This window comes from Melanostigma gelatinosum (assembly GCF_949748355.1).
Source record: "Melanostigma gelatinosum genome assembly, chromosome: 3".
Lineage (NCBI taxonomy): Eukaryota > Metazoa > Chordata > Actinopteri > Perciformes > Zoarcidae > Melanostigma > Melanostigma gelatinosum.
The window spans coordinates 15,663,078-15,684,304 of record NC_136636.1 but is presented as its reverse complement, the minus strand read 5'-3'; the positions used below and the strand labels follow the sequence as shown (position 1 = coordinate 15,684,304).

The 21,227-nt window shown below is 40.5% G+C and overlaps 1 protein-coding gene across 6 annotated transcripts in view; it reads right to left on the bottom strand.

Moving 5' to 3' along the window:
* Nucleotides 1-21,227, bottom strand: part of cadpsb (Ca2+-dependent activator protein for secretion b) — a gene marked incomplete at its 5' end in the record, with an annotated part of 56,405 nt that overhangs the window by 5,343 nt on the left and 29,835 nt on the right. The window contains 16 exons of one of the 6 annotated variants that reach the window (XM_079266320.1): nt 346-453; nt 635-667; nt 1,094-1,177; nt 1,835-1,909; nt 2,004-2,151; nt 2,260-2,415; nt 4,521-4,662; nt 4,770-4,926; nt 8,544-8,650; nt 11,485-11,517; nt 12,379-12,447; nt 13,790-13,913; nt 14,018-14,081; nt 14,191-14,292; nt 15,082-15,269; nt 15,388-15,524. In XM_079266320.1, coding sequence (XP_079122446.1) covers nt 346-453; nt 635-667; nt 1,094-1,177; nt 1,835-1,909; nt 2,004-2,151; nt 2,260-2,415; nt 4,521-4,662; nt 4,770-4,926; nt 8,544-8,650; nt 11,485-11,517; nt 12,379-12,447; nt 13,790-13,913; nt 14,018-14,081; nt 14,191-14,292; nt 15,082-15,269; nt 15,388-15,524 — 1,727 coding nt within the window. Of the gene's footprint in view, nt 1-345; nt 454-634; nt 668-1,093; nt 1,178-1,834; nt 1,910-2,003; nt 2,152-2,259; nt 2,416-3,624; nt 3,787-4,520; nt 4,663-4,769; nt 4,927-8,543; nt 8,651-11,484; nt 11,518-12,378; nt 12,448-13,771; nt 13,914-14,017; nt 14,082-14,190; nt 14,293-15,081; nt 15,270-15,387; nt 15,525-21,227 lie in introns of all 6 variants that reach the window. The other 5 variants (XM_079266318.1, XM_079266321.1, XM_079266319.1 and 2 more) reach the window with 5 other exon arrangements.

Genomic DNA, 21,227 nt, shown 5'->3' with positions numbered 1-21,227 from the left:
GTTCTGTCCTTTCAAGAGAGCACTGCTTTAGATAATCCTTTTTTTTTTGAGGATGCTTTTATGGACTCTTTGTAAATAAAAGTTTGTTTTTTTATACACAAAAGCCCAAAAGCACTGTGGCAATGCACATCAGAATGCAGAGGGAAGCAACTAAGGTTAAGAGGGACAGAAAGTAAGAAAGAAAGAGAAAAGTCAAGAGGGGTAGAAGATCAGAAAAGCCTCTTTTACCAGGCTGAAATACATTTCCTGCTCTCAAAATGGGACTTATCCCTCTCTGCCCTGTTGTTTTGCCACATTTTGGAAGGCCCCTCCCTTGTTGTGAGGAGGAGACGGCATCTTACTTACATCAAATAACCTTTCTATATACACCTCCTCATTGACCTTATCACGAAGCATATCCTGAGAGTGGCGCACAAAGGTCACATAGCCATCGGCCACGTCCATCCCAGGTTTCTGTGAAACAGAAACAGAACAGGGTCGGGCCTCAGGAGAGGAAGACACAAACACTGGCAAATGACTGTCATCAAGAAAGGCAGAAAAGAAATACTGTTGTTGATTAAAACAAAAGGCAGCTCATTCAACTGTATCAAGTAGCTCATGAGCACACAGGGAGGTCGGGTGTAATTGCACTTACAGGTACATCCACATATTTAGAGGCAGCTTTCACCTGAAATCACAACAACATTGTCAAACACAGGCTGAGAGTTTGTTAAAGAACATTTTGATTCCTATTAATGTATTTTATTTTTTATTTTTTACAATTTTATATAATCAGATTATCAGATATAATACATGCATTTTAGCAGTACTTTAACAATAGCTTACTTTGAAAGATATAAACATCTTTTACTACAAATCCTCCTTTGAAAGTAAAATACGGTCTCAAATGAAAACAACTGTCCGATCAAAGAAAAAGTACAGAACAGTACAAAATCTGAGGAAGCATTCAATGCCAGCTTTAGGAACTACAATACTCACTGGACACATTTTGGTCAATGTCCAAAAAGTATTGCTGTTTAATAACCAGCCCTAAATATAACTGAATCGGTCAACGGGGCAACAAAGGACTGAATAAAGAGAAGCTTCATCTCACCGTGAAGGAGAGGAATGAAGAGAAGAGGGTGCCTTCATCATATCTGGAAATCTTTGCCAACACGCCCTCCAGAATGGCAACAAACTGAGAAATAACAAGTTTCATTCAAAAATTGAACAAGGCATACATCCATGCTAATAGCACTGCTATAACAGTTTGGATGTTATGTCTGCTCACCATGACAGTGTCAACATGCTGATGTTAAGCAGGTATCATGTTTCTACCATGTTCACCTCTTTAGTTTAGCATTTGATAATTAGCAATAAACACAAAGACCAGCTGAGGCTGATGAGAATATCAGGAGTTTAGTGGGTATTTAGTCATAAACCAAAGTATTGGGGGAAATTTGACCTTATGATGGCGCTGGATGAATGGTGTGGATCACCAAAGTGATAACGTGTGTAGCAAGTTTCATAGAACTTTAAATGAAAAATAAAAGGGTTCATCACCTGGAAACCTTGAATGTCTTCCCACAATTTAGTGGACAAGTTCAGTAGATTTTGAGATATTTGACAAAATAAGTATAAACTTCGATAAAAATTCACTGGGTCACCAACGTCATTCGGATTCCTCTGGAACATGACAAAACGTGATTGCAATCCATCAAATAGTTGAGATCTCTGTCTGAACCAAAATAACAGACCGACCCTCAGACAGACTTTGCCATCTCTAAAAATCCTAACTTTTACTCACAAATAATATAATAAATACTAGATTTCCAAAGTTGATATACCGTCGCACCTTTGCTACCAGAAACTGGATCATCTCTTTCACACTTTCCTCAATCAGCTCGTCTACTTGGGTGTGGTACTGTTTCTGCGAAGACAATTGTAACAAAACATCAGTGTGACAGATACCAATTATACAAAGCAATTGTTATTTCAGTCTGTGTCATATGTGAAGTTTTTACCTCTTGGCCCATCTCCATCGCGCACAATTTAGCTGATTGGTCCTTGGCGTCCACCATCACGTTGAACATGGTGCATAATGATGGAGAAATGCGGAAATCTGTGGACTTGCTGCTTTTTGTCAGCTTGGACTCGAATGCCATCTTAGTGCTGCAATGCAAGTCAAATATTTATACCCGCTATAATATAAAATATTCAGTGCTTCGTATTTCTGTGTGTCGATCCCTCTATTTCTCATGCAGGGACGCACAAACGCACCGCTTGACGCAGTTCTCGATCATGTTGCTTGACATGAGCTGGATGCGACTCTCGAGGTGTTTGGCAAACTCCTCCTCAGGCCAATGCAGGTCCCTGATGAAAGTCTGGAGCGCGTCCAGCTTCCAGAAGAGGTCCTCCGACGTCCCGGAGCCATTGCTGCCATCGACCCAAACACACAGACACACAGGTCAGAGGACAACGGTCACCCCGCTGGAAAGAGGGGGGGTGGGGGTGCTGTGGCAGGTGCAGAGGAGGATGCGGTTCCTCCGCACCTTAACAGTGTGTAACTATACTCCGACCACATACTGACTGGTTTGTCGAAATGTCTGGCCTCGATACAGGTGTTTGTGGACAGTCAGTGTATGGGTGAAAAGGAGTGGGCAGGGTTGACTGTTACAACTCAATAACCATGCTGTAGAGTGTGATTATTGACTGGGATGTGAAGTGGCCACATGCAGGTAAAGTGCATGATATAGCTGCTAATCACACTGTGTCAAGACAAAAGGAGATGGGAATGGAAAAGTGAGGGAGGGCATGGAAGAATGGCATTCATAGGCCAAGTTCTTTTCCCACAAAATAAATTCTCCGAATTGATTCTTCTTTATCACAGGCCCTCTCTCAACATCCATGTCCCCAGGCTGGTGGGGCCCCTGCAAGAATTACTAAACAAACCATGCAGACCTTTTAGGGCATCCTGAGTAGAGCTCATTGGGAAAGAACTGCAGGAAAGACGTGGAGTAGGGAGGCGAGGTGATAAAGCGGAGAGGTAGAGGTCTGAACGCAGAGTCGCCTAGTCTCTCTGCATTATCATCTCTAATCCATCACATTATCTTCCCTCCCAATCAGACTACTAGCAGGTGGCCACGGTCAGGGATGAATCTACGGCCATTTACAATCTACAGTGCGCTAAGAATCACTAAAGCAGATGTCTGTGGACAACAACTCTGGGGAGATGCATGTTTTTTTTAGAACTGAGAACTTGACTTGCAAATTATATATGTATAAATATATATTTAAATTTTTTTGTGTTAGTTTGTTTTGGCCTGTATCTCCACACCTCAGCTCAACAGCATGCATGTTGAGACAAATGGGAGTGTTTCTCATTTTAGAAAGCAGAAGCCCATCTACTCTTACACCTCTCAGAGTGCCCTTGGCATGAACATGGACATAATCATGGAGTATTCACGCGAGAGAAAACAAACAGGAATTGATTGTTTGATCTCCAGTAAGAGTCATACAGAAGAAATGTGGCTTTACTTGAAAAATGTTTTGTTATGCTTTTGAATGATCTTTGGCTTCGGGCATCTTCATACCAAGGCAGTCTGTTGACTTAATATTTCTAAAGCAAACTAGTTGAATACACACTCAGAGTCATATATAGCAGCCATCCATGACGGGGTAGAAAAGCTAGGCATTTGTGGAAGGTTAACTGATAGTCCTGCTACTGGCACTGGCAGATTTGGTACTTTGGGAATTTGGAGGTTCACATTTGGTAGATTCACATTGGGCAGATTACTTGTTAAACTCCTGCAGAAAAGACAGACAAAAAGAAAAAAGAATCCATAACAGTGGTGTGGGAGCTGCAAAAAGCCATGTAACACTCATCATAGAAGTAACGTAAAGCTGAAATTAGGTAAAGACATACATACATACATATATACATACATACATAAACAAGACCAACAGTAATTGTCAAAGACGTACAGCAGTAAAGAGGTCTCAGGTTGCACACAGATACTGTGTTAAATGCAGCGAGAAGGAGAAGCAACTTAACAATGAAAAGAACAAACACAGATAAAGACCAAGAATAAAAAAATCCCGTAATTAATCTTAAGTATAACAATGTACAATGCAAAATGCAAAAGCAAAAGTGTGAACACCACAACTAATAAATTATAACTGCAACATAACAGACTGGAGGCCTTTTGTTTCTGGCAACATGTCAACGCACACATTATGAAGGTTAGTTCACAAAACAACACAACAGAGATATTAGGTGTTGCTCTGACCCTAATGTGTCGGGGAGAAATTGGTTAGACACGTACATTAGTCAAAGACTATTTTCAGAATAAATAACCCATTTCTTTCAGAGGGAAAATAGGTTATCAGCCCACTCATGGCTCATGCTTCAAAAGTGAACCTGCAGGAAGCCTGCGTGAACAGATTTGTCAGCCTCCACACAGTCGGTCTCACGTCTGAATATAAAAGCCTTGCATCTGCAACCATCCTACAGCCTAGATATGAAGACGGCGGCTCCTTACTTCACAGGCTCCCAGGACTCTCTCTCAAAGCCTTTGTGAATTGACTGTGCTATGGAGGACTCCATCAGATCCACATATCTAACCACCAGAGGAGCATACAGATCCTGGAGGTGTTTGTGGAACTTTCCATTGCACAGATGATCTGTGTAAAAAGAACAGAATGAATAAGAAGCAGTGACAGGAGAACATGAGTCTCTTTGTCTAAACATACAAAATAGCTTAAGTGTCTAAATGAATGTGGGCGCTTACAGTCTGTCCGGAGGAAGTCGTTGAGAAGCTGGAAGAGGGGGAAGCTGTCCCAGCTCTCAGGGGACTGGATCTCCAGAGCGGCATCCATGTCGATGGCATAGAGGGCCAGGAAGTTCTCTGCATGCTCCACCATGAGGTCTGTCCACCATGCAAACGCCTATACAGACACAGCAGGAAGGAGGAAAAACAGGTGAACAAAGGGCTCCAGATGTTTTGATGCAAAAAAGAAAGACAAGGAAGGAGGGAATAATACACACAACTGGAGCTCATTGGTTCTTAAAAGCAAATACCTCGAGAGTTCTGTATGCTCTATGTTAATCCATGTCAAAGGAATAGAATAGTGGGAAATATGCGCATTTGTATTCTTGCCGAGAGTCCGATGAGAAGATTGGCCTTGCTCATGTGTGTCCCATTATATATGAAGCTATAACCAAGAGCCGGTTAGCAGGAAACAGGGAGAAACAGTTGAAAATGAAATCCTACCAGCACCTCTGAAGCTCATTAGTTAAAACGTCATATCTGGTTCGTTGAATCCATTAAAAACAGAGTGTATAAATAACACATGGTGGTTTTACGAGGGGTTATGTGCTCAGTGACTTCCTGGAGTCACCACAGTCGCTCGAACATCCGGCAGTCTAACACATAATGGTGCATAAAATGAAACAAACAAAATATCACTTCATTAGTGAGCTAGTAGGTGGATTTTGTTTCACCTTTGGAACAGAGGCCGGCTGGTGGTTTCCCCTTGCTCCCAGGCTTTATGCGAAGCCAACCAGGTGCTGGCTATGGCTTCATATAAAACTAATAGTTGGTATCTATCTTCTCATCTCACTCTTAGCAAGAAAGCTGAAAGCTGAGTGTGCATTACCCAAAAGGTCAACATATTCTTTTAAATATGCATTGTATGACTTCATGTTGATGAATACTTGTTTGTGTGTTGTGTGTCTGTGTGTGTGTGTTTCCAATCGCACACTCTGAGATGAACTGTTCTTGTTGATTAGGATTTGAAGGTGGGATTAATCTCAAGTGAGGACGTTTATACTTCGCAAAATAATGCAACCCCACACGCTTTCCTCATGCAAATGTGGAGCTCCATGCATGCCTTTCTCTCACGGTAAGAGATGAGGGGTTCCACCATTCACATCGCTGACAAACTCCGAGATGTGAATGTGACTCATGCACATCTTCCAGTCGGCACACCAAAGACTGCAGCACACAGCGTCTCTTGAGTTGGAGTGCATCCGTTCCAATTAGTGAAGTAAGTCTGAGATTCAGCCGCATGTTTTCTAGCACAGTCAGGATGCTCACCCTTTGACAGCAGGAGTACCGTAGTTGCTTTACTGGCAGTCTTGGCTTGGCTTATTTGCTTATCATTCAGACTAACATGTTGCTAAGTTCAATAAATGAAGCTTGATCTTTCCAAATTATGCTGCATGCTCTATTTTTTTAAATGTTTCTGTTATTTTCCCATTTGGCTTCAGCAACACATTTGCAGTCAAAACCTGACTTACCTGACTACTTACCTGCCCACTCCCAAAAATTAAAAAATGCTTGACAGTTCTAGTGCTAGAGAAACAGGCAGCAAACAAAGCTCTTCTCCATCACATTCAAGGAGAGATACTCTTATTGCTGACAGGGGGGATTAAATGGGAGGACTGTAAAAGTTTCCGACAGATGAGGGAGGGGAAAATGCTCAAAGGTGGCCAGGCGGAGTGGCGTCCAACCTTTGGTAGAGGTTGAGGGACACATACAGGGCCCTGAGAGCTTTAGGGCGGACCCAGTCTTCAGCCAGACAGACTTTAGTGCTGTAACAATGCAACCGTGTCAAGGGAACATCCCTGAGGGAGTGTACTGATGCCGAGGGGGTAAGGAGACGTGGCATCATCTACTGGACATGCATTATGGGAATCTCTCATTCAACTTTACTACATACCTCTTTTCCCTGCTTGGACAGTCACCAATCATATGACAGTGAGAACACAGGAAGATGTACAGAACAATAAAGTATTTTTGAGGCATTTCTCTTGAAAGGGTTTTAAACTAAGAATAGACAGCAGAGAGGGATGGAGGAGAAGCTGGGGAAGTAATGCTTGAACAAGTGCGGACTGTGAAATTAATCGTTGGATGGAGGGGAAACAAATGTTCATGGTGGATCAAACTTCAAAAAGTTCACATGGAGCATACTTTGGGGAATTTACTGGTTTAGCATGCTTGGAGAGAAAGGAAACCTCTTTATGGCCCGATGAACATGCTTTATGATCACAATTGTGTTGTGCAAGCTACAGTGCCTTTTCATTTTAAAACATGTTTTCTCTCACTTCTAAAACCCACCCATTGCTACAGTGTCTATGACATCATTCTCTGTCTAGAGAGGTGCCTCTTGCCATAATGGCGCACATGCCATACAGGGGGGTCGTGATGGGGACTGAAGAGGAAAAAGAAATTAAAATACTGTACCGATTGATCTCCAGAACTTGTGACTGCCGCCTGTCAAGCATATTCAGAGAGATACAATAAATCTGCTTTATCTGGATATTCTACGATCACATCGGATCACCTTCAGATCTACACAGCTACACATGCTCATCATGCTTTTCCTACCAGCTCAATGTTTATAGAAGCAAACAGAATATATATAGATATATATAAACTATTGTCATTGGTGGCAATGCTACTTTATACTTCTACTTTACTTTTTGCTCCATTACATTTATCTGTCTGTTTAAGTTACTAGATACTGTTCAGAGTCAAATTCCACAAAAATAAAACAAATGATGAACCTATGAAATATGATGCACTGTTATGGATGAAACTAGTACTTTGAAATATTTTTGCTCGTAACCTATTACAAAAAAAACACGTGATTGAACTTCCCCTCCAACGTCTCAGGTGGTTTCAACTCTATGAGGCTGTGAAAAGGTCAAATGTTCCAACATTTCCAACACATGTTCCAACACAAATAAAATAAAAATAAATAAAATAAATACAAATAAAGAATGGAATATAAATTTGAGTAGCATAGCCTTGTATTTTCTTCGTGACCACCTCATAAATCATCTCATGTTACCATCTCTTCCATTGATGCATCGATAATAATCGAATAATGTAATCTTGATACATCCCTCATTTTCTATAAACTAAGCTATTTCATTTTTGATATTAAAGTATGTTTAGCTGATAATACTTCTGTTCTTCAACTTAAGTAGCATGTTGAATGCAGGACGTCTAACAGTGAGGTGTTTTACTACAATATGAAATAGGTCATTTTACATTAAGATTTGAGCACTTCTTTCACCACGGGCTATTTTCTCATCTAATTGTGGCAAAAGGAGTTTTTATTGATAAATATTAAGAGAACGCAGAGGTTGTGAGTAATGTGTATCTTCCCGTATTTCTGTTTACCTTCCCGCCTTCTGTTTGTACTGGACTACTTATAAAATATATTACATGCTTACGTAACATTGAAACACCAAGTTATGATCTGCAATAAGAGGAAAGTATTGCACAGATGATATCATTTTATGCCTAATTTACAGTCTCTGCTCAAACACGACGCTTTGATTCCATGTAGCCATGGTCTGCTGAACACTAATTAGAGCTCTCCTCAATTAAATTCATCTTTGAAAGGTTTTTTTCTTTCGTTACCCACAGATGAAAGCAGCTTTATTCATAGAGGGCTGATAATACGACTGACTCCCCTGCTGAGGGGCGGAGTGAGATAAGAGTGAGAGTACAGAGGGAAAGTGTTTTGAGGAGGAGAGGGTTCTCACTCACCTCCGCATGGTGTTCCTGGTTCTGCTGGAGGACCTCTATGACTAACTCCGCCAGGCGAATTGTTTCCTCCAGCTTTTTGGCAGGCGTGACTAAGCGGCCTACGTTCTCTGAGACAAAAGGATGAGGATGAGGGATGAGTGGTTAGTTAAGCACAGAGGATTCCAGCGGGATCTTTATGACTACTGAGAAGATTTTTCCTGTTTGTATTTTTAACTCTTAATAAAAGTATAAACACAGTGCTTACACTGTGATGTTTATCTACCTCGTGATAAGTCAAATGTGTTCTCATTTATATGCATTTTGGGCTGCAAGACATAGAGCAACAGAACTTATGTGTTTGAAGGATATACAGACTTATGTTGGAAGAGAATCAGGCAATAGAATAGTGGCGTTGAGATGAAGGTGCAATGCATGCATATGCAAGCCATCTGCATAAGGAGCTGTCGCATGGCAAAACATGACATGACACTCAATGAGCGCACACTGTAAAAATGATTCATTACTTCTGGTTAAAGTTTTCCTTTGAATTAACTTTAAGAGTTTCAATTCCGATTAAAAAATTGGTCTTCTACCGTATAATGCTCTAATAAAAAAATAAGTATAAAGCTTGATTCGAGTCAGTAATACGGTATTACTGACTAGAATCAAGCTTTATACTTATTTTTACTCTGTTGCTTATGTTGAAGAAGTAGCACCAGTTTTGTGTATTTGTGTACAAAATGTATACAAATGTATTCAAATTACATGTATAGCTATTTGTAAGTCATTTTAAAAACTTTTAAGGACAATTCCGTAGATTTTTTTAATCATTTATGCATTTATGCATTTCTAAATTATATTGAACTTCATCTTTTAATATCTGTACAATACTGTACAAAATACATTTCTAGAAGCAGGTCATACGTTTTGTGTGTAAAGACACTACTTTGACTCATGTGTTTGTCTCATTAGATGCTTTAAGGGTGTTATTTATTATAAATCAGCCATTATCCCATAAATGAATAAACTACGAAGCAATCATCCGAATGTATGCCTTTCAGGTGTGTTGTAATGAATATGTTTTACAGTGTGATGCTTGTTGGGCTTGTTATTAAGTTTGGCGCTCTAACAATGGCTTTGGCACTCTTTCACTTGTCAACATTGGTCTACAATTTGCAAAAGCTCCAAATCACTTGCCTGTACCTTTGCTGACAGAATGATCTGATAAGACAGTTATTAAACGTCATGAAATGGGATTATTCAAACAGCATGACTATGTGGAATGATATGTGTATCATTGGAACATGGAACTGAATGGCTACGCAAATCAAAAGCACATGTATACATAGCTCTACATACAACAGTTGTGGTCTTTACACTGCAGTTCTGACTGGGGGTCTTTTGTTGCTTTCACTATTATTTTAGGAAGGAGTAGCATTTTATCAAATATTCCTCAGGGATTTCTACTCAAGCCAAATGGAAACGTGTATCTATTTTGGGGTCCTGGCTGTAAAATAGATTTGAAAAACTCTTATCTGACACTTTTGTATTACTCTTTCAATCGTAATCTGAAGTTTATCATCATGGGAAATCTGAGAGCCGAGATAATACTTGAGACATTGTCTTTAGGGACATTTAAGTGACACTAATGGATGGATCACATCGATGTGTATTCCAGTAACTATATATTCTGTGCTCGTAATGCCCTGTGAATGGCAGCAGTGGGAGCAGATTTGAAAAATGCTTGTATAGTATTTTGTCCAGAAGAAAAGCAGAGTGGACCTTTGCGGCGTCATCGGCACCGTGAACGCATTTTAATCCGAAGCTGTACAGTCTGTAATATGTCTATTATGGCACTGCTCAAACACCAATATACAATGTGTCTAACTACTGGGATATTAAAGGGCCAGTTCACCAAAATTACAACTTTTTTAAAACAAACAATAAAAAAAATCTTTTCGGATGGTGACAAAAAGTCTCAGTGGCAGACATCTGAAACCAGCGACAAATAGTCCGTCTGTTAGATGAAGATGGCCGAATGCACTCCAGGTTTCATGTTTTGCTCTCATCTAATGTGAAATGTGTTAGAAAGGTTTGTGTGGTGGGTTTTTATCTTTTGTTTTTATGATTTTCTATTATGACTGTTTGTCAGGACAAAATGTCTCCTTGGGGACAATAAAGTTGAGATGCAGTTTAAGTTTAGGTTGCAATAAAAGCAACTGTATACCATGAAAGTAGGGCATATTTTCTTGTTTTCTTTTTTGAATATGGTTAAATTGACCCTTTAAGTATCTAAAATGACATTTATTTGTATCTAAAATTTGATATAAATGTATGATCATATAAGGTCATATTTGACATTAACAAAACCTGTTTACAATAATAATCCCATCATCAAAAGTATCATGTTGAAATGTTTGCTAATATGTGTTGCAGTTGACGATGAGGATAACATTGAAATATTGCTCATGTCCCTATTTTACCTTTGTACTTTAACATGTGGGAAAATACGTGACTTGTTCTTTTTTGTAAGAGATTGTATTACTCTATAATTCCTTCTGTAAAAATGTAAATTATATATCTTTTCCAGTCACATACAACCCCAAAACCACATAACTGTTCTGTGAATACAACATGTCACTGAAGCGGAACTAAATGGAAAGAAAACTTCTCGAACAAACTAGTCTTGAGCCACATCTTAAATTATATAAAGTAATACAATCTCCAAGTATTTACTTTATAGAAAGATGCTTTAAACATGCCAAGACTTCTGAGAACTTGGATGTATATTTCAAGGGTGTTTAACATACTACATGGAGATGTGCTACAGGTAAATTCGGTGCATACATGCATATGTTCTGTATCTTTTGACAAAAAAACACGTGTGTGGAGGGGTGAGGTCTGTGTGCATGTACATGTATGTGTGCACTGTGGCTTAACCACAAACTAAACATGGGTTCACCTGGATCCTTTTGATCCTTTTGACCTTTCTCAACTTCAGGGAGAAAAAGGGAGAGAAAAGATAAAGAGGAGATGTTTAGAATTAGCACGGTTTTAGGGTTATTTTCACGATACAGGGGGAGAGGAGGGGGTGGGGGGGGTTGTTATTCATCACCATGTGACCCTTTTCAAAGAATCTGCTGGGACGATTTCAGCTCCAGGGAGTGAGGTTTCTTGGCAACAGACAAACGTCACGAACATACAATAAAAAACAAACACTGAAATATTAGCCTGTGGAAAATTGGAAATTAAAAAAGTGATAAGATGTTTGTTAACAAACAGACAAAGCTTAGACTATTGTAAACAGGTAAGACACACGAACAGCTGCCGGCTTCATAGACGGGACACACGAAGTGATTATAATACACAAACAGGAGCTGTTAAATCCATACACACTACTCCCTGTCTTTTCCTCCCCATACAATAGATGCTCCTTCACTATCTGTGGTGTCACGGTGAAAGAAAAGCCTACCTGTTTGGCACAGCACACCACTGACACAGACCAAATGACTGGAGGAGATAACAATGTAAGCAATGTAAAAATGCATTCAAGTCAAAGGAATCGGCATCCAACCAAAAGAAAGAAGCTTACAGACCAGACTGCTCATTCATGTCCATCACAAACAGATGGCACTACTAAGATAGGACCCCGACTGATTCAGCGTGGTACTGCTCAGATCTCTTAACTGGTGCGCTCCCCACTCACTCTCACAGACAAACGGCACAGATAAAAACAAGCATGGCAAGAGCAACAACTCTGAAGGAAGAAAAGAGGCAGAGGGGGGGGGGGGATGAGGTGACAGAGTGCTTAAATAAGGAGGAGAGAGACTGGGGAGAGGATGATGAAGGTACTCACGGATGGTTAAATCCATCACTTGAGACGCCAAGCAGAAGACAGGGTGCTCATACATTTCCCTCTTTTTTCCTATAAAAAAGGATCGGGGCATGCAAGAGGCTGGGGTCAGAGGTGGGAAGGCAAGAGGTCAGAGGCTGATGGGAAGAGGGCTGTCCAGGTGAAAACGGATTTCTGTTGGCCGGGAGGCAAAGTCAAATGTTTGGTTTATTTTGAAACCGGCTCCTCACAAGGACAGTGGAACGTAAATTCACATAGCATGGCAAGATATTAAGGTTTGAGTCCTTAGTATCTTTAGCACCCTGGGGGATTTCTTTCAAGGCATCAACAACATCAGAGTTTCCTATGTAAATATGCGAAATGCATGTCAATGCATTTAATGGGTATACTGGAAGCAAAAGACAGCAAGAGAGAAGAAGACATTGTAAAATGTCTTGTCGTTTTAGATATGTAATCCATGCCAGTAAAGAAAGGCCATGTTGTTATGTCTCAAAGCACATGCAGGCTGATGCTGGTTTGTAGGTGTTCAATCCCAGCATTCATTTGGTTACAAGCCACTTATCACATTGTCAAGAGGTCAAATAAAGTGATAACTGTGGCAAAGCCAACAACTGTGAGGGAGGAGAAAAAAGCAGAGCGGAGAGTAGGGAGGGAGAGGAAGATCGTGGTCTTTAGCAAGAACATAAGATAGAGGTGAAAGGAGAGCTGCTGGTATTTCAAGGCAAGGAAGTAAAGAGGGGGCAGAGTCAAATCGGAGCGGTAAGAGCTACAGTAAGATAGTGGGAGAGGGGGAGTGTGCATCGACTGGGAGCTGGGTGTCAGAGAGGACAGTCAGTTAAGCTGAACTCACAGTCCAATCATCAAATGTCAGAGGCTGGGAAACTACACAGCTTGAATAGTCAAGGCACAATGAGAGATCAGCACATCAACAGATTTCAGGGCTTTGGATTTGAATGCATTTTTACTCACACACCTCTACACAAAAGCCAACTTGACCTACAGAACAGCACAGAGCTAAAGCAGGCCTGAAACAAAGGAGAGAGTTATTGGACTGAGAGACAGAAAGTGACCGACAAACTGTCACAAATAATTTGGGATGCCACAAATCATTTGGGATATGGACACAAATATACCATATACCAAGTGAATTCCCCATGTGTAAATACATAAACAACAGTGACAAGTACAATCTCATACTGGAGTAAGAATGAGGACGTCAGAGAATATACGTGTAGTTCATCCTATCTTATTCCACACACAACCACTGGCTGAGCATTTCAATCTGAAAACATTCACGGTTAAATAACTGCATAACATTACATTTATACAATTACGAGGATTTTCCATCATTGTATCATGAACCCATTTACTCCAGCAGTCATTTAGCGACGTTAGGTTGTGTGTTTCTGGTTACCTTCAATGGCAGCATATTCTTGAATCCGCTCGTAGTTCAGCTGAGCGGCCTGCTCCAAACATTTGCGGATCACTCCTTTAACTTCTTCTGGCGGAACTGGGGTCACAATGTCCTTCATCAGGACCTGCAGGCCACATTAAAGAGGAGTTACGTAATCTGTGTTCATTACATCACAGTTGTTCTCTCGTGGAGTATAAAATGCTTTTTTACACATATATATTTACAAACCCTCTCCAGCAAAGACAAAGTTGCCTTCAGTGCTCCCTCTGGACGACCGAAGGGGAAACAATATCTACAAAAGAAGAAGTCGACAGAGAATGCAGTTCAAGTTGAAATATACCGATAGGCATTATGTTTTGTGACTTTTTGTGGTTATGTGCTGTTGGAGAGTCAGCAGTCACCTGAAATTTACAATCTGGTTTTCCAATATCACACGCAACCTCTCCTTGATATCCTCAAAGCGCTCCTTCTCGTCCACTTTCACTGTGCTCAGCCCGTCTGGCCTATGAGGATCACACCCACACACTTTAAACCAGCTGTAACCCTGAAAAGGTTCAAGTTATGCAACCTCTCATCCGACGGGAGCAAGAACAAAAAAACAAAAAAAAACACTGATGGAAAGCTTTGTGCTCCCAAGGAACTGCCTGGGAATTGTGTGTGATGTATTTTTTGAGTTCCCTTTGTGCTACATATAGAAATAGATGACAATGTCTCACCTGTTTTGCCCTTGAAAGAGTGGTATTTTGGAATCCGTTCTCTTTCTAAACTTGAATATGCGTGCTTGTTTAGAGGCAGTGCGAGGATCTGGGCTTTGGGAGGTCTTTGGGGACAATAGGGCTTCATAGCCCAGCGGGCCCCAGTAATTGCTGCCCTCTCTGACTTTAACGGAAGCATGGAAGGATGAATAATATGGACAGTAAGAGAGTATGGCAACAAAGGACAAAGAGAAAAGAAAACAAAGAAAAATGGTAGAAAACAAGGAAATATGTAGCTGATTAACAACCAAACATGTAACACAAAAAGCTGCAAAAAGTTAACATGAAACTAAACAAACATAAATATGGCAAACTTATAAAGATGGAAGACAAAAAAAAAATGCAGAGGATGCCTCTGATAAGGCTGACTTCTCTGTTCTTGTCCAGTGGGAGTTAGTGTATCTACCTACACTGTATGAGCTATCAGTTTGCCGAAAGGAATACAATCTATAGTATCATCCTAATGTGCTCTCAAGTCCTGTTCAGCAATGTATCTTACAAAGCACAAACATGTTCAAAGAAGGGATTAGAGCACACCTGTTCCCATGGACATGGGATGCACAAAAAGCAAAGCTGTAGTGAAGAAGAGTGGGGTCAATAATAACCCCACTTTCTGCTCTTTCCAGCAGATCACGCAGGTAACACAGATGTCTGTGACAACCTCGAACTCCGTTCCTGGCACAGTACTCATCCAAGACAAACACCTGGCCCGGGCTAAACCATCCCTGCACAACACAAACACACAAGGGGATTGCATTGCTGTGTGTCAGCTAACAAACAAAAGCCCACTGCCATCAATGCATTTATATGTTGATGTTTTGACGGGCACGGAGAGTCACTCACCAAGCAGCAGAAGGTGTCATTGAGCCTGTGGTCCAATGTGAGTCGCTGCACCATCTCAAAAAGCGAGGCGTGGTCAAAGCTACAGGGGTTAGCGGAGATAAACTCATCCATGCCATGTTTCTGAGCTCTGTCAGCATCTATCCAGCCAACGGCACAGGGGAAAGAACACGGTTCAGAGGAGAAGACATCAGTGAGGCACGGGCAAACAGCAAGTCTTCGTCACAACACAGAAACAACAGGGATTTCTTTTTACTACTTCTGAGGGCAAATTATAAACACTTACAGCTTACATTGTCAACTTGCATTGTGTCAGACCGCGTAAAGAGATTTAATGTATTGGTGGATGAGATTCTATCCATCTGAAGCTAAGCACAAAGGCACAGGTGCTTTGTTTTGTATGTGCATGCATGCAACTTAGTACAATATGTCACACTCCCTGATATTTTGCACGGGAAATAAACCTTTAAAGATCGAAAACATGGTTGGAAAAAGTGCTGGTTCGATAGATTTAGATGCATTTTTGTATTCAATAGATTCTGCCATTCGCGATTGTTGAATGTCACTCAGGTCCTGACAAATATTGGGATGTGTGCCAATAAAAAAAAGACAGAAAAATGGCAAAAATAATTATTCATCTGAACACATTGTAGAGTATAAAGTACTAATTGAAGAACGTTATTGACTGTAAATTTGCAGATTTGTCTCAAGTTATGGATCATTGGAAGTCATACTCTTTCAGATTTGTATTGTTGTTGTCTTGCTTCATAACTTTTGACAGCAAGAAGACTTTCAGACTTAAAAAAAAAAAAAACCTGCTCTGTGAAATTCAATGAAGAAAGAACATTAGTAACATCAAATTGTGTCAAAAATGTAATGAAACTTTGATGAAACTCAATAAATATGGGTGATGAAAACATGATGGAATAATCTGTTTTTTATTTCTCCAAACCACCCAAGGACAACAGCTACTAACTGTACTGACCATGATTTCCTGTCCTCTGTAAATAATACAGCTGTCAGAGAGAAAATGATGGGGACGAGGATGATTAAAAAAAGACAAGAGATGTCAGAGAAGTCATGTCCTCGGTGTGAGTGACAGGTGTCATATCCATGAGACACTGACATGAGTGATGATGATTTGGAAGCCTGATCTTGGCTGGGTAGGACCGGGGCAACGTATAGAGCAGAACTGACATCTGTCAAAACTCCAGGTCACTGAGAGGGAAGAGCAACGGTGTAATACGGATGCTAAACATTCACTGAAATAAAAGGAACCTACAGAGGGTTACACTTCAGGGAATTGTCTTGTTTTTTACTACAATCTGACAAGAAAAACCCGTGAGACAACAAGTAAAACGTAGAGGATGGAAATAAGAGATTGCTCGAGGAAAAGGGACAAGACAGGGAAAGTATAAGTCATAATGTAAACAAATAGGACAGTTAACACGTGAGGGCTAGAAACACAGAGGGAAGAGAGTAAATGGCAGTATAGGTGAACCCAGTGCTGGGAGACGGTGGCAGGATGAAAGTGGGCAAGACAACCTTTTAAATGGGACAATAAGACAGTGGTCGGACAAGTGCTGCACCAATGTGATGACCACGAGGGGAAGATTCACTCAGGACCAAGTTACAACGAGAGTGATACTGCGGATCCGTGTAAAGACAGTGAGTTGCATCCAGAAGGGGCCTGGGGTTGGGCTATGACAGACAGTGAGTGGGCTTTATCTCCTTTGGTTGGATTAAATGAGGAAATGGAGTTTAAGTCCAGAATACACTCAATGCTACAGTAACATTATCATAACTTACAATAATGACAATGACTTCAACCATAGATAAAATTACCAAAGTGATATGGGTACTTTTGCATACATATGTAAATTATCACATGCTGGAGAACATTGTGACTTTCATTGAGCTTTTAAATGTCATGCACATCTGCAGACCCATTTTCAAATTTGCATTTTTATATTATTTGGCATTCCTTTTTTTTTTTTCTCTACGCATTTGCAAGTTGACAATACTTGAATATGTTGCAGTGTAATTATGATCTCTACAGAGCAGACTAACAGGCATACCACTACCGGAGAACTCTAATAGGGTAGCAATACAATTTAGTGCAAGTACATGGGTAAATAGCATGAAGCCGACAGAGGCAAAACTGTATCATTCTCTGGGAGATGGGGGGAAATGAATGAAAACGCCTGTATTTGTACAAAAGTATGGACACATGACACATGTGTTCTCCTATTCAGGCAAACAAAGGGCAGTCAAAACAAATAAAAATGAGAGCTCTCCTAACACTGGTCTAGCTGCTATCTACAGGCCGATCTACTGCGGGAGGGAGGGGAGGGGAGGGGGAGGGGGAAGTCCGGAGTATTTCTATCTTAAGAAGGGGAGGCATTGGCTACTCCTTGTCTTTGGCATACAGAATACTCCGCATACATATTTGCCAACTCTCATTGAGGAAAGTTCAAGGAAAAATAACTGAAAGCATTTGAGCCCTCTGAAGTAAAGCGTAATCAACACTTTAGAAGTGTCAAAACTCATTTCACTCGTGCAGGAAATATATTTTGAAAAATAACTGCGTCACAGACTGCCATCATTCACACTTTATTTACACTTCTGTCTTTGAACACCTCTATATAGACATCTGACATTTTCTAGGTTTCATCGAACTGCAATCAAAGAATCACCGACTTGTTTTGAGCTCTAAAATTTATATTATTGAGAAAACATTTACACCATTTCATCTTTCTCATGACATGGGAATTTTGAGCTTGCTCTCTAATAGTATGTCAGAATTTATCATCATATTGCTTTACTCTGAGGGATCCAGTCACCAATATGAATAAAGAGAGAAGGCAATTATGCAGTAACAACTATAATTTCAATTTGAACCATTACTGAGTCAAATAATAAGATCTTAGAATAAAATACATGCATCCTATACTGGCACGAATGGATGCTTCTACTTTGATCCTCAAGTTGAGGTCGTCAAAAACAAAAAAAAGTCATCAGCTAATATCTAAGACATGAGGCGAGACGTGAAAAAAAGGAGAAGAGGGAAAGAAGAGAGAAAGAACGTTGCATTTGTCAGATAATCGGCGGGGATTATCTGAGCTGTGCCGGCTACAGGGAAGCACTTACCCTTGAGTCCAGCTAGAAGACAGCAGGGTAAGAAGGGACAAACCAGAATAACATAAAGACTAGCAACAAGGCTGGAGGAGAGCAATCACGAGAGACCCTGACCTAGCAGCTGCATTACTCTAGAAGGGTACAGGCAAAGCATGAAGAAGAAAACACAACTCAAAAACAACAACCTATACCAACATGGGCGTTTGTGGGCGGTGGTGTGTGAGTACATGTGAGGATATGTGAACTTGACAACAGATGTTGAGGCATATTAGAGAGAGAAAGAGGGAGACAGACAGAGACAGAGAGAGAGACAGAGACAGAGGAAGGAAGAGAGAATTTACGATCCTCATCACTCCACTGCAGTTTTTTTTTCTGGATTCTGGACAAGTACTTAAAGAGTCAAGAGTACATGCAAAGTACTGTCACTCTGTATGACAGCAGATCAAACAGAAGACTTACTTTTAAAAGGGACATTGGCAAACACATACATCTATCAAGATGAAGCAAACCCTCAGTCAGTTTCATGTGTAAAAGATGCCTATGTCTTTTTTAAAAGAAAAGAGACTATGAAGGTCCTGAAAAGGGTGAAATACATCAAGTGGTGACATTAGCTGTAAAAGTGTTGGTGAAATAACACATCACAATGATAGCAGTAAATTTAAACATGCTTGAAAGGAGCACTCCACTGATTTCAGACATAGATGAGTTTGCTCGTCGTGGTTAGTACTACTGAACCTGTGAAAACAGTATCACGTCTATTGCAGCTCTGGGGCAGCTGCGTCAAGTCTGAAGCCCCATTCAGACCGGATGCATTTATCTGTGGAGGTGGGATTACGTTAACATTACCTGCACTGGTCACTGATTTTAATCCCGTCCAAACCAAATGTTTCGCCCACCACCCAGGTATTGATTACTGTTGCAAATACCGACTGTTGCTCTGCAAACTCGCTTGTCCTGCTGTAAAGGGAACTTTATACTACTTTATTTATTTGTTTTAAGCTCAGTGTGAAAGGTAACAACATATCGGCCTACAGTGTTTGGGAACCAATATGCAGACAAAACCCCCAGACAAAGCTTTACAAATGATTGGGCTTTTATAGGAGTATGATTTTTGCCAGAAAATTTAGACCTCCCCAAAATGGGGAGGTTTTTGACGCTCTCTTTTAGCCTTCATCTGGTGAATGCCTTTTACTTACCATTTCCTGCAATTTCATGATGGTTGAAATGCCGTCTGGACTGATAAGTTAAATTACCAAGATGCTCAGCGAATCAGCGTCATTTTTTATAAATCTCTTATAAGTTCCCAAAAAAAATGGAAGTGCAAGACCAAATTGCTGGAGTACCCCATTTAAGCCGCCTATGATATCCTCACATATCAAATTCAATTGTTGTATTTTCTGTACAATCTATAATACGAAAGGTCCAACACAATAAACTTGCCTACATTTATTCGAACACTTGAGAATGTGATGTGCACTTCACCACTTTCTGCTCTGAAACTGGTTCTAAAATGTTGTGCGGATCGCTCAGAACCTTCATAGGACTCTTGTTTAGGATCAGTCCACTGCAGCAGAGTCAAGAGGGCTGTGTATGTTATGGTCCCAGTGCCATTCAAGACCACTAGGGGGTGAAACATGTACGCGTGGTGTGCCACAATGTTTCAGGGAGGGGATAGGAGGTCTGTGCCACTGTGAGGAGGCTTTGAATGGCAACAGCTGGCATCAGAGGAGTCAACTAACCACAAGAACGATCACATACTGGACAAAGAAACCAATGGAGAAACAACATAGAATTTGTGTGATAGGATTCTGAGTAACTGATCCAATTCATGTATTTATAGTTTTACTCCAATGATATGATAAACAGAGAGTGAAATACATTTTGGGCTTTTAAAAAAATATTATATTATTAATATGATTAGAATTAGTTTTGTTATAACCCTGGATGCCAATTGTTTTGTATGAGTAAATAATGCCAATTAGTTTTTGTACAATTAATCTAAAAAATTAAATAAAAAATACAAATCTTGTTCTTTAGAGTTGAACACAAATAATTCTTAAACTATGGAGTCAAAAGATGCACACAAAAAGTCATGTTTTTTTTCTGAATAGCAGGATCTATTATTGTGGATCGGTAACAAGTATGCAACATTAAGTTCAGTGGGTCAGAAAGGTCTATGTTAGTGTTGTTATCGGCGAGGACACGCTAATTTCTCTAGAATAAGAAAATGACTGCCAGCAAAGGTCAAAACCAACTCGAGTATATGCAGATTGTGTGAAGACAAATGTTGCTGACATAATTTACAAACAATACATCTTTTTCCCTTCTTTAATGAGGGGGAACACAAGAGACGGTTACAACGGAAGTTGGTAGAGATGCCACACTACGACAGTCTTACCTTCACTTTGCTACCTGACCTGTGGGCTGCTTAGAGGTGCAAGTACAGTGACAGATTGGTTAAAACGTCAGACATGTTGTCTGGCTTGGCCGTCATTCAGTGACACGGGAACCATCTGAGAAACTGTCTCAGAACCACGACTGCCTTCACAGCTGCCCTCTAGAGCAATGGCTGGATTAAAACAGGCTGATGGAATAGCATGGAGCTGCAGCTTCAGCTAAACACTGTGGTAGTGGTGACAATGAGTGAAAGTCCATCAGATGCTGGAGGGATCTGTGAGAGACCAAGGCATGTGTGTGTGTGTGTG